A 13,936-nucleotide genomic window follows, 5' to 3' on the forward strand; every position below is an offset into this window, starting at 1 on the left:
GAATCCCAACTTGCCGGTATTTTGGGTGCAAACTTCCCGCATGTACTTTACCGCATGCGGAAACTCATTGAGAATAGAGCCCAAAGTGGTGTACACGTGAGAAGTGGAACGAAAATCATACATGATTCCAAACATTTTTTACAAATAAATAACTGCAAAGTGGTGTGTGTATAATTATTCGGCCCCCTTTGATCTGAGTGCAGTCAGTTGCCTATAGACATTGCCTGATGAGTGCTAATGACTAAATAGAGTGCACCTAATGTCAGTACAAATACAGCTGCTCTGTGAGGGCCTCAGAGGTTGTCCAAGAGAATATTGGGAGCAACAACACCGTGAAGTCCAAAGAACACACAAGACAGGTCAGGGATCAAGTTATTGAGACATTTAAAGCAGGCTTAGGCTACAAAAAGATTTCCAAAGCCTTGAACATCCCACGGAGCATTGTTCAAGCGATCATTCAGAAATGGAAGGAGTATGGAACAACTGTACACCTACCAAGACAAGGCCATCCACCTAAACTCACAGGACGAACAAGGAGAGCGCTGATCAGAAATGCAGTCAAGAGGCCCATGGTGACTCTGGACAAGCTGCAGAGATCTACAGCTCAGGTGGGAGACTCTGTCCATAGGACAACTATTAGTCGTGCACTGCAAAAAGTTGGCCTTTTTGGAAGAGTGGCAAGAAGAAAGGCATTGTTAACAGAAAGCATAAGAAGTCCCGTTTGCAGTTTGCCACAAGCCATGTGGGGGACACAGCAACCATGTGGAAGAAGGTGCTCTGGTCAGATGAGACCAAAATTGAACTTTTTGGCCAAAATGCAAAACGCTATGTGTGACAGAAAACTAACACTGCACATCACTCTGAACACACCATCCCCACTGTCAAATATGATGGTGGCAGCATCATGCTCGGGGGGTGCATCTCTTCAGCAGGGACAGGGAAGCTGGTCAGAGTTGATGGGAAGATGGATGGAGCCAAATACAGGGCAAACTTGGAAGAAAACCTCTTGGAGACTGCAAAAGACTTCAGACTGGGGCGGAGGTTCACCTTCCAGCAGGACAATGACCCTAAACATAAAGCCAGGGCAACAATGGAATGGTTTAAAACAAAACATATCTATATTAGAATGGCCCAGTGAAAGTCCAGATCTAAATCCAATCGAGAATCTGTGGCAAGATCTGAAAACTGCTGTTCACAAACGCTGTCCATCTAATCTGACTGAGCTGGAACTGTTTTGCAAAGAAGAATGGGCAAGGATTTCAGTCTCTAGATGTGCAAAGCTGGTAGAGACATACCCTAAAAGACTGGCAGCTGTAATTGCAGCAAAAGGTGGTTCTACAAAGTATTGACTCAGGGGGCCGAATATTACGCACATCCCACTTTGCAGTTATTTATTTGTAAAAAATGTTTGGAATCATGTATGATTTTCGATCCACTTCTCACATGTACACCACTTTGTATTGGTCTTTTACGTGGAATTCCAATAAAATTGATGCCTGTCTGTGGCAGTAATGTGACAAAATGTGGAAAACTTCAAGGGGGTCGAATACTTTTGCAATCCACTGTTTTCGTATATATATGAAAATATGTGGGGAAATACTGTATCTATTACAAATAGGGACCTTGTAGCAGATTATGAATGCACTTTTCCTGGTAGAGAAGTGTTCACTAAAAGAACTGTTTCTTTTTCATACTCTATAAAAGTTTTCCTCTTCTTAATCCAGAAAGCTGAGAACTGTGCTGACATTTGAACATAGGATCTACAGTTTTGCTCAACCTCTCTACTAACTTCCTCTTGACCTTCACCTTTCTGCTGTCATCAATGGTGTAGCTTAGGAGCTGTGGGCCCCGATGCAAGTTTACATTGGGGCCCCCAAGCACTCTGTACCTAACAATTGATACGGTGCACCAAAAACCTGCCAAGGACAACCACAGTGTCAGAGGTGCAAGAAGAGGATGGGGAGCAGTTTGCTAATGATTAACACTATAAGAGTGATTATTATGAGCACAGCACCAATAGAGAGCTAATACTGCAGTTAAAATAGGGCCCTTCTGTCCCAAGGGCCCCGATGCAGTCACAACCTCGGCACCCCCTATTGCTACGCCCCTGGCTGTCATACTGTCTGCTCTGGGGGTTGTGCAGCCCTTCTCTTTTCAGACTCACTCCCTGAGACAGCACTGAAAACACAAAGCAGTTGTCTTGTGTCTACACAAACGAGAGCAGAAGGGAAAAAAAATTGAAGGCTAAAGCCTAATACACACATTAGCTAATCACTGACCAATCTTACCACCTCCATGTAGGAGGAGTTTACCTACACAATTCACTCATAGTATTTAATATCTGTTGACACTCATGCTACATGGAAGTGGTAAAATTGGTCAGTGATTGGCCATTCAGGCAATCACTTAACAGGCAGCCTATTGGGCCAATCAAACTGCGGGGATCTCGTCCTACAAAGTGAATCAACCCCAAAGTCAGCTAGCTAATTGTACAAGCTGTTCTCCTGTCTGGCTCTCAGGGAAATTGCTGATGTTGCTGAAACCCAAGAGAAGCTGAAGACGTGTCTGACACTTCCGCTGCCCGGCGGATCAACTGTATACACATCACCATGGCAACAGGGACAGCCCTCTGCTGCGAATGCGCACTGTGCCAGTTTGAAACATATTGGGCTTGATTCACAAAGCGGTGCTAACTGTTAGCACGCCTGTGAAAACCCCCTTAGCACGTCTAAACAAGCTTTTCGCGCATAAAACTTTATGCGCGCAAAACTTTATGCGCGTAAAACTCCGCGCGAAGTGCCCATTAAAGCCTATGGGATTTAGCGCGCGTAAAACTTTGCGCGCGCAAAGTTAGCGCGCGAGCTGATTGAGAAATCCGGTGCTAACCTACTTAGCACCCTGGTTAGCGCGTCTAAAGACTTTAGACGTGCTAAGTAGGTTAGCACCGCTTTGTGAATCAAGCCCATTGTATGGCTCTCACGGAAATACATTTTAAAATATGTGGCGGTTATGGCTCTCTCAGCCAAAAAGGTTCCTGACCCCTGATACTCGGATCCCCTGCAGGGTCTCTTAATAATGTATATGGGATTGTGGCATTTGGCTAAACTATATAAGGTGTGTTCTGCCATATTGTCTACAGCATGCGAAAGTAAGCTGGAAGAATGAAAATAAATGATTTAAAATGGGATTTAGCAATGCAAGCTTTCTAGCCAGTCCTCTTCTTTGGGAGTAGTTTAAGATGATTCATGAAGTGAGTCATGTGAAAATATACACAAAGAGGGGGACTACTCCTGAAAGCTTATATTCTGTAAATTGGCTCATTTAGCTATTAAAAAGATTGATTTTTACAATATTTTGTTTTTCCTACCTACGCAATGCATAAAATAAATACAGTTTATGAGTGCAACATTATTATTATTATTCATTGGATTTATATAGCGCCAACAGACAATGATAATAGGGATGACAGGCAACTCAATACAGTTAATGAGCAATAAGATACACAATGCCAGATGATACACTGGAGTAGTAGTCCCAATAATATAAGTTTACATTATTTTGATTTGCATAATCAAGTATGATACACAAGGAGGGAGGGCCCTGCCAAAGGCTTACATTCTAAAGGGAGGAGGTAGTGACACAATAGGAGGGGAGCTGCATCGAGAGTTTCTCGGCAGAGGGAGTTAGGGCATCGGTAGTGGGGGGTAGGCCTTCTTGAAGAGGTGGGTTTTAAAGACTTGCTTGAAGTTGTTGAAGGAGGGGGCAAACCTGATGGGTAGTGGGAGAGAGTTCCACAGGATGGGGACAGCTCTAGTAAAGTCCTGTAGCCGTGCATGGGAGTGCGAGATGCGTGGGGTGGTTAGTAGGAGGTCATTGGAGGAGCAGAGTGGACGGGTCAGGTGTGTATCTGCTGACCAAGTCAGAGATGTAGGTCGGATGGGACTTGTGTATAGATTTGTAGGCCAGGAATAGCAATGAAGCTGATTCTTAAAGTGGACCCAAATTAAAAATACAAGATTTCAGAAATAAAATCTATTTTCTAAATTATAATAATAAATAGCAGCCTTTTTTCAGCTGCATGATGACAAATATAAAATATTTTACATTTATTGGAGGAACCCCTCCCTTCCTTTCAAATTGCCGGCATTTTTCCGGCAAACTGGTGGAGTAGATGGTGTTTGGCAATGGAGGAATTGCTAATGGCTGCCTCCAATATAACCCTAGTTATGAAAAGAGAAGGGTTAAAAGCATGCACTGAAATGATCATAGGCTTGAAGGAGTGTTTATTTATCTTTGTATGTGTCAGAGTGGTGCAACTAAATATTTTTTATTAAAAAAATGTTTGGTTTGGGTCCGCTTTAAGCAGACCGGGACCCAGTGAAGGGATTTATATGGGAGTTGTGGAGAAAGAATGAAAAGGAGTAGATTAGTCTGGCAGCTGCGTTCATGGTGGATTGTAGGGAAGCGATTCAGAGGGAGGACTGACGGAACCTCTATGGGAAATATACATAAGACTGCACTGAAAATTACATCATGCATAAACAGATGGAGTGACAATATACTGTATACAGCAATTACAGAAAACACTAGGAGAAAGCCCTACGTAAATGAGTTTACAATTCTTACTCTCACACTAAGCCTCCTGTCCATTTTGACTCACCAGTCAAATATTAATTTACCTTAGCTTAATTTGCAATAAATACTGATGCATAGCATATCAGCTTGTATGATTTATTTTTGTTTTGGTTCTGTTTTTATTGGCAATCATAGACTGGAAAACACGACGAGGCCTGGATGATCCTGAAACAAATTCATGACACCAATATGAGAGCGCGGGGACAGCCAGAGAAAGTCTTCACAGTAAGTCCTTACATCTCACTACATGCAGGTTATACAGATATAGCTTTACGAGGAGTTTTCACAGAAGTTTATGTGCATCCGCATAAAAAGAAACTCCCGGGAGCTCAGTGCGGGCAGGAGATAACTCTCCATCCTTTGTGGGAATAATTGTGAAACCAGTAATGGGGGCATGCTAAGGGGGTACCATTAAATTGATAGGTTCTTAGGCACTGTAATGGTAATCTTGGTGTTCTTTGTTCTGTTTTCTTCTTGGAAGCCACATCTTCTAGACCCCCCCCCCCCCCACTCAAAAAAAAATGTGTTTGTGCGGAAGAGGTGTGTGTTGTAGTACAAGTCAGTTAGCTGCCACCAGAGACCTTTGCAGTTGACAAATACTGCAGTTTTGCAAGATTTTCATTGATCTTCCAAATGGTCCACAAGAGGTCCATGTTGATTAAAAAAAAGATCATTAATAGCAGTGAAAACAATTATATGTATAATCGCTTTACTTTTTTATTTTATGAATATATGTACATTTGTATATTTGCTAGGGATCCCTTTATAGTCCTGTTGTGGCTGTACAGGGACTCATGGCAAAAGCATCGAAATTTGCCCCAATTTCCTGTTGGGTCAGTAGTAGTACACTCACGTACTGTGGCGACAAATTTACTGCTTTTGCTAGGGATATATGTACAGCTACAATACCAATGGGTTAGGATACACTTCATTTAACTGGGTTTAAAATCCGCTCTGATCACTACTAAATTACCCCTACACCTGAACTCAAAGGTTACATGTGAAAAAGATATTTTCCAAATACCTCCCGCAGAGTCAGCCCGGCATCCTGTCTGGTACCTCCATGGTCCTGCTGGGCCGCTGTACACGTGAAAAAACCTCTTAATCTTAACGACCGCCTAACGCCGATAGGCTTCAGCAGGTCGAAGTGGTGTTTCCATGGAAGCGGCCGTTCCATGTCAGTTCACAGAGGGTGTCTCCGTGAACCGCCTGCGAGCCTCTGATCGCGGCTCGCAGGCTAATTGTAAACACGCGGGGAAGAAAACCCCGGTGTTTACATCAATACGGCGCTGCTGCGCAGCAGCGCCGTAAAGGAGATCGGTGATCCCCGGCCTCTGATTGGCCAGGGATCGCCGGCATCTGATAGGCTAAAGCCCACAGCAAGGAGGGGAGGGAGGGAAGGGCGGAGAGGGCAGAATAGCGCTGCGGAGGGGGGCTTTGAGGAGCCCCCCCCTGCAAAACCCAAACAGCCGGCGGCGATCAGACCCCCCCCCCCCAGCAGGACATCCCCCTAGTGGGGAAAAAGGGGGAAAGTCTGATCGCCCTGGCTGCAACACGATCTGTGCTGTGGGCTGAACAGCCCACGCAGCACAGATAAGGGGAAAATCCCCTGGTCGTCAAGTGGTTACGACGCTGACTCTGGACTGCATCCGGATCTTCACGTCCATGTCCAGCAATGTTCATGAGTCTCAACTCTCTCTGTGCATGAAGAGCTGGGGCACTCTACTAAGAAGAGACAGGGGTATAAACAGAGGGCGAATACTGGGTGGAAAGGGGGTGGATACTGGGTGAGAAAGGAGCAGATACTAGAAGGGACTGGGCACAGACAAGCAAGGTTTGCCTCATCTAGGGATTATCAATGAGATGCAAATTCTTCCGAAATTATGTCAAATTTTATGCACATGTATGCAGTTTGAAAATGGACCAATCAATTTAAATCCAGGTTTAAATTGTTTGGTCCATTTTCAAAATGCATATATTTGCATAAATTTGCATCAACTCAGAACAATTTGCATATCTGTGATCATCCCTAGCCTCATCTTCCCCGATAATATTTGATTGGTTTCACGGTCTAATAATTGAACCTCCTGGGCGATACAATAATATCGCCAGGGGGCGGCGCAGCACATTTTTTTTTTATTATTATTTTTTTTTAATCATGTAGCTAGCCTTGCGCTAGCTACATGATAGCCGCTGTGCAGCGGCATCCCCCCACCCCCTCCGATCGCCTCCGGCGATCAAAGCAAACAGGAAATCCCATTCAGAACGGGATCTCCTGTTTGGATTCACCCATTGCCATGGCGACAATCAGGATGACGTCATCGACGTCAACGACGTCGTGACGTCAGAGGGAGTCCCGATCCACCCCTCAGCGCTGCCTGCCACTGATTGGCCAGGCTGCGCACGGGGCCCGGGGGGGGGCGGCGCGGCACGGCGGGTAACGGCGAATCAGTGCGGAGTGGCGGCGATTGGTATATACACGCAGCTAGCAAAGTGCTAGCTGCGTGCAACAAAGAAAAAATTATGCAAATCGGCCCACCAGGGCCTGAGAAAGCCTCTGTGGCGGCTTTCCCCACGCTCAGCACGGGATTATCGCCCAGAGGGTTAAGGAAAGATTGGCTCAAAGGTATGGAGGGTGCAGTGAGATATGTCGCAGTACTTTGTCACCAAGTCACTGCCATGTACCATGTTTCACCACAATATCAGCTGTACAGAGCCCCCTGATGATCCATTTGAGAAAAGGTAAAGATTTCTCTTGGGAAAGGGGATATCAACTACTGATAGGGAGGAAGTTCAATCCTGGGTTACAGTTCCTCTTTAAAGTGAACCAGAGACGAAGCACCCTCATGTATTTTACCATATAAATCAGTGGGAACATTAGAGAAAACACCTACCCTGCTCTCTGTTTCTTCCTTCACTGCTCAGCCTACCTGTTATCAGCCCTGATAAAATCCCAGACTGAGCATTCAGTCTGGCTTTGCTTCTTCCTTCACTGCTCAGCCTACCTGTTATCAGCCCTGATAAAATCCCAGACTGAGCATTCAGTCTGGCTTTGCTCAGGAATCATTATAGCTGAGTCTGTCTTCTCTGATGTCTTTTCAAGCCCAATCCTGCCCCTTTCTGGCTCTGATTTCCTGTTCTGTATATTCACAGCATCACAGAGAGATGTGATGAGATGGGAGTAGTAAGGGTATATTGAAAAAAAATGTGTTTTAATCTTTATTAGTCATAAGAGGTTTTTAGAAATGGTGATTTCATTTTGCACAAAGCCTACTAAATAATATGCTTTTCTGATGAACTGTGTTTTGCGTGGAATTATAGTAAAAAAACACAAAAAAGGCACACCAGAGTGGCGAAAATACCAGGTATAGTATTTAGTTTGTAAAATGTTTATTGTGTGCCAAAGCGTTCATTTCTGGTTTCCTTTAAGTCAGAAACATCTTTTCTGTATGCTTGTTCAGAGACTATGGTAAAATATTTGAGGCAGAGGATCAGCAGGACAGCCAGGCAATGTGCATTGGTTAAAAGGAAATAATTATGGTAGCTTCCATATTCCCCTCACTTCAAGTATCCTTTGATGTGATTAATATGCTTCACCGCAGCCTTTCTACGAATGTTTGATATAAATATATATGTTACGGCCAGAACCCGAAGTTTGGCCACTTCTAGTTCTGGCCGGCCACTTCGGGTTCTGGCCGGCCAATGCGCGAAGTGGCCGCTGCGCTGCGGCCAATGTTAGAAATGGATTGATTCCTCTGAGGTTAATGTATCTTCTGCGCCGCAGCGCAGCGGCCAAACGTATAACAACTTCGTTAATTTATTGCAATTCAGCCGGCGGCAATGTAACAATTCAAGCCGCCGGCTTTTTCTCTGCCTCTCTCTCCTTCTCCCCCCCCCCTCTCTCTCCTCCTTCCCCCCGCCTCTCTCGCTCTTCTATGGGCAGCCGGCGGGGACACGCGTGTCCCCCCTCCGGAGTCGTTCGTCGCGGCAGGGTTATCCTGCCGTTCTTGCAGAGCGGGTGCTGGCAGAAGCGATGTCTGCAGCCTCCCCGCTCTGCTGCCCTGGAGCCACAAACGACTCCCGGGGACACGCATGTCCCCGCCGGCTGCCCATAAGAGGAGAGAGAGAGAGGCAGAAAAAAAAAAGCCGGCGGCTTGAATTGTTACATTGCCGCCGGCTGAATTGCAATAAATTAACGAAGTTGTTATACGTTTGGCCGCTGCGCTGCGGCGCAGAAGATACATTAACCTCAGAGGAATCAAACCATTTCTAACATCGGCCGCAGTGCAGCGGCCACTTCGCGCATTGGCCGGCCAGAACCCGAAGTGGACGGCCAGAACTAGAAGTGGCCAAACTTTGGGTTCTAGCCGTAACATATATATCAAGTGACTTTTTATTACGATCATTTATGGCCATGCGTCATAACATTTCGGTAGCATAACTTTAGTAAACTCGGTAAGTTAAATGTAATATTTATTGTGAATGTGTACTTATCTAACTCAACTGTGAATATATAGAAAAACTAGCAGAGTCAGGGTAATATGTAGACATGGATAGACAGTCTGGATGAGGATGGATAGATCTGTCATGTTTGGTGATAGATCATCCTGCATACGTTAATCATTCCAGGCTTGTTGCACTGCCACTATTGTATTCTGAAGTGTTTCCTTATTCATAGAAGAGATGAGAGTCTTGGAATGGATATCACAAATTACACACAGTTATTGACACACCTATGGAGGAATCCCGTACAGAATGAACTGCAAGGAAGAATCCTGCACATCATCTCTCCGCGAACGGTTGCATTAATAACTAGATAATGTGCTGGCAGCTTCTCATCTGATGTGAGGTTGTCCTGTACCTAATTATTATCAGCCCATTCATCTCAGAGGAAATTAGCTCTGGGGAGAAAAAGTTACTCAGTCTTTAGAGTCTACATGAAACTCTTACAAAATATGTTAGACACTCCATTATTATGAAGTCAGTCAAAGCTTCATCCTGCCCAATTTGTGAACATTGCTTTGATCAGACTGGAGATGAAAATGGCTGCAGACACTGCGTGGTGGAAGATGCTGATATAATAGGCAGAGGCCCATCATTTCAGCAATTGCAAATGTATTCAATAGTGTTCCCAGTACAAACCATGTGTACACGAAAAAAAGGGCCCCCAGTGTGAAGGGCGGGGGAGATAGCCACTAGTAGAATATCGGTAAAATGACTGATATTCTACTAGTTAATTCCGATAGTAAAATATTGGTAATCTTTACTGATGTTTTACTATGACCTAATTTAATGTTACTCTAACACAGAGCTCTCCCTCTTGACGCCTAACACTAACCGATCCCCCTGGTGCTGCTTAACACTAACCGATCCCCCTTGTGCTGCTTAATACTAACGACCCCCCTGGTGGTGCCTAAACACTATGTACCCATCTTGGTGCTGCCTAACCTTAAGGACCCCCCTGGTGGTTCTTAACACTAAGGACCCCCCTTCAGAAGCATCACTAGGGTTGATGTCACCTGGTACGGAAACTCATGGTTTCACCCCCTCTTACCCCATAGACCTCCAACCTCGCCACGCTAAACAAAACCAATAATGAAAAACCTTTTTTGTAGTAATGTAACTACATTTGTGACAATGGGATTGGGGAGGGGATATACTGGACCCATTTGCTATAGGGCGAAGGGGAGTTGGGCAATAGCCTGGTCTATATTTACATAGCCCTACTCCACTGTCTCTTAGCCTGAAGCTTGTTGTCACACACCCTCAACTAACCCCTCCCCCCCACACGCGCGGATGACACCTGGTCCGGTCCACATCTAACGCATCCCCCTAGAGATGCCACTGCCCCCTTGGCGCTGCCTAACCTTAAGGACCTACCTGGTGGTGCCTAACATTAAGGACCCCCTTGGACCTGCCTAACACTAAGGAACCCCCTGGTGGTTCCTAACACTAAGGACCCCTGGTGGTGCCTAACACTAAAACTCCCCTGGCGGTGCCTAACCTTAACCCACCCCCACGCCTAACATTAAGGACACCCCCTCCCCAACGGCTCCTAACCCTAAAGACTCCATCTTGCCACCTAACTCTATCTGCTGATATTTCTGGTGCCGCCGTAGGTGGCAATGCTTATTAGCAGTGATTAGTAGGGATTAGCAGTAATTTGGTTGCCAGAGGCGCCTGATAAAATAGTGCACCCCCCCCCCCCCCCATGCATATAGCAGCTGCAAATAGAAGGGGCTAGTAACATTGCTGCATATAAAGGTTGCAATTTTTTGCACTCCGTACAAGCTAATAACCCTACAGAGACTTGTGGAACTCCGCAGCAGAGCAGGCTACACATTACCTGAAGTTTACAAAGTTTATACAACCATTAAACGTCCTTAAAAATTGAACAAAAAGTTTCCAAATTAAGCAGACTTTACTAAGAATTTTCCTTTGAGCAATGTGTGTATTCTAAAACAAGAGTACGGTACTTCCAATACTGAATACTCTTTTCCTGCAGGTCCACAGAATCAAGACTCCAAAGCAAATCGATGAGCTGATTGAGATTGAGTCAGACACAGGCACGTGGTATAAAAGATGCATTGTCAGGGTTCGCACAGAGTTCTATGGTGTAAGTGATTTCTTGTTCTTGTCAGTATGTGTATTTAAGCAATATCTGTACTATGTCTATAGTAACTGCAGGTTGACCAGAAAGTCTAGTGAACTAGTACATTCAGATTTGTGAAGAGATTTCAGCTTAGCTTTGCTGCATTTCTCATGGCAAAACAATGGACCTGATTTACCTAGCTTTGGAATCATCAAGGACAAATCCTTGAGGCCAGCTTCACACTACATATTGGCAGAGCGGTGCCGCAACAAAGGGCAATACAGCTCTATGTAATCATTGGCTTACTAGGGATCTGGTAAGAAAAAAATCTATACAATCAATCAATCAATCAATCAATCAATCAATCAGACAAACAATAATATTCTGCAGTGGTCGCTGCCTCCCTGTTCTTTATGCACTAAATGCAGTTGAATAATTCTTCCTCTTGAGCAATGACAAACTGATAATGGACATGAATAAAATCTATGAAATTGTGCAGCAACTCCACCCTGCCTATTCACAAATAAAAATACTTTTGAATAACACCCTTCCTCCTTAGAAAAGACACACTCAAAGTGGACATTGAAAAAATCTGTAAAAAGTCTGCAGTAGTATATTCCTGCTTGCACTAAAGGCAGATGATTAAATACCTGGGGCTTCCTCTAGCCCCCTCCATGTTTATCGCTGTGTCACAGTCCACCTCCACTTTATGGATCTTCTGCAACTGGCCCCAGAAAGTTCTCCAGTGCAGAACAACTTCTCATGCACGTCTGGGCCGTGAGCGCACTCCCGTCATGCTTCAATTACCGGGAGCTCTCTGTATCTGCACAGTACCACTGCGCAGGCACAGAACGGAGTGTTCTGTGCCTGCGCAGTACTACTGTGCAGATACAGAGAGCTGACTGGCCCTGACTGGAGGATTTTCCGGGGCCAGTTGCGGACGAACCACGAGGCGGAGTAGGATGGCAAAGGAACGATTAGCCTGGAGGGGGCTAGAGGAAGCCCAAGGTATGTATATTTTTTTATTTCCATTCCCATCTCAGGTACACTTTAAGTAAATCAAGACCTGTTTATGATTCAGAGATGGAACCATGTACAACCCATGGAGTCCCTAGACCAGCAAGTGTCTTGGAACTTCTACATCCTCAAAGAACTAGCAACTGTATGAACACTATGAAACTATAAGAAACTGAGCACCAATTACTTATGTATGTGTGTGCTTGTTTATGTAGGTATCTATTTATAAATGAAACCCATTATTACTACACATGCAGCACTTGGCTTCGCAATAAGCAATAACACAGAGAAAATACAAACTAAATGAAGACAACCACATCTTGGCAATCCAATATAGGGCAGTGTTAGAGGTCCCTCCTACACTGCTGCTATTTCTATTTCCATATGAAAATTAATTAAAGTGAAAGCATGTAATTATGTAGCCCACTAATTGCCCTTATCTTTTATGTAATGAGACACGTTGTATTGTGATGTGGCCTATCATTTTTTTCTGCTTTGTGTGATTGTTACTATTACATGTTATTTTGCAGATCTGGTTAACGTTCATGAGGTGCTTTGACTATCCTGTCAAAGAAAACACAATCAAGCTGACTATAGTGTGGCTCAGTCTGTCATTCGGGTAAAGATTACTCATTACCATCAAGATTTAACATTTCTATTCGGTTTATTTTCAGTGGTGCAGGCACTGATCATTTAGAAGCTGTATCCACATGGTATCTCATTCAACATTTTCTTAAAGTGGACCTGAACTCTTGCACAGGACAGAAGGAAAACACAGAGAAATGCGCCCTGTATGTATTTAGAGAGTTTAGCCTGTCTACTTCCCCCTCATCTGTGACTAATCGTAACTGCAATTAGATCTCTCAGCTGTGTCAGCTGGCTGCCTTGGCAGAGCAGCTAATTTGTAAACATAGGATGTTAACCCTACGTCTGCTGCCATGAAAGCAGGTAGCAGACACTCTGCAGATTTATTGTAGGATCTGTATCAGCTGTAACAAAGAAATGTTTTTCTGTAAAGGTCATTATGCTGTTGCGTATCTTTAAGAGCAGAGAGGATGTTCTGAGTTCAGGTCCGCTTTAATTGTTTGAGAGAAAAGTAAAATAAACATGGTTGGCAGAAGAACCCTAAGGCCCCTTTTACACTTAAAGGATACCCAAGGTGACGTGTGACATGATGAGATAGACATGTGTATGTACAGTGCCAAGCACACACTAATAACTATGCTGTGTTCCTTTTTTTTTCTCTGCCTGAAAGAGTTAACTATCAGGTATGTAAGTGGCTGACGCAGTCCTGACTCAGACAGGAAGTGACTACAGTGTGGCCCTCAATGATCAGAAATTCCAACTATAAAACACTTTCCTAGCAGAAAATGGCTTCTGAGAGCAGGAAAGAGATAAAAAAAGTTAATAGTTCATAGATTTTAGCTCTGGCATACTTCAATGAATGTGTCATTGAGCAAAAATAATAAAACAGTTAAAACTTAAAAGGTAGATAAACATAAAATAAAACTGTGCAATATCTTAAAAAGTCATTTTTAGGAGACAAAAGATAGATACAATCGTTTTTTCATTTGTTTATTTTCGCCTCAGGTGTCCTTTAATCAGTTGGTGCGCGGTTTTTTTTTTTCTCCATAGCAGTGCATTGTGAAAAAGATTTCAGTTAAAACGTGTTAAGTGTAAACTGTGCCATAG

At 44.1% G+C, this 13,936-nt stretch overlaps 1 protein-coding gene across 2 annotated transcripts in view; it reads left to right on the forward strand.

The window, feature by feature from the left end:
- The window catches only part of SV2C (synaptic vesicle glycoprotein 2C), a 286,032-nt gene that overhangs the window by 246,530 nt on the left and 25,566 nt on the right, over positions 1–13,936 (forward strand). For both annotated transcript variants that reach the window (XM_068248808.1, XM_068248816.1), the window contains 3 exons: positions 4,771–4,860; positions 11,141–11,251; positions 12,775–12,863. In XM_068248808.1, coding sequence (XP_068104909.1) covers positions 4,771–4,860; positions 11,141–11,251; positions 12,775–12,863 — 290 coding nt within the window. The remainder of the gene's footprint in view (positions 1–4,770; positions 4,861–11,140; positions 11,252–12,774; positions 12,864–13,936) is intronic.

Source organism: Hyperolius riggenbachi, chromosome 1, assembly GCF_040937935.1.
Source record: "Hyperolius riggenbachi isolate aHypRig1 chromosome 1, aHypRig1.pri, whole genome shotgun sequence".
NCBI lineage: Eukaryota > Metazoa > Chordata > Amphibia > Anura > Hyperoliidae > Hyperolius > Hyperolius riggenbachi.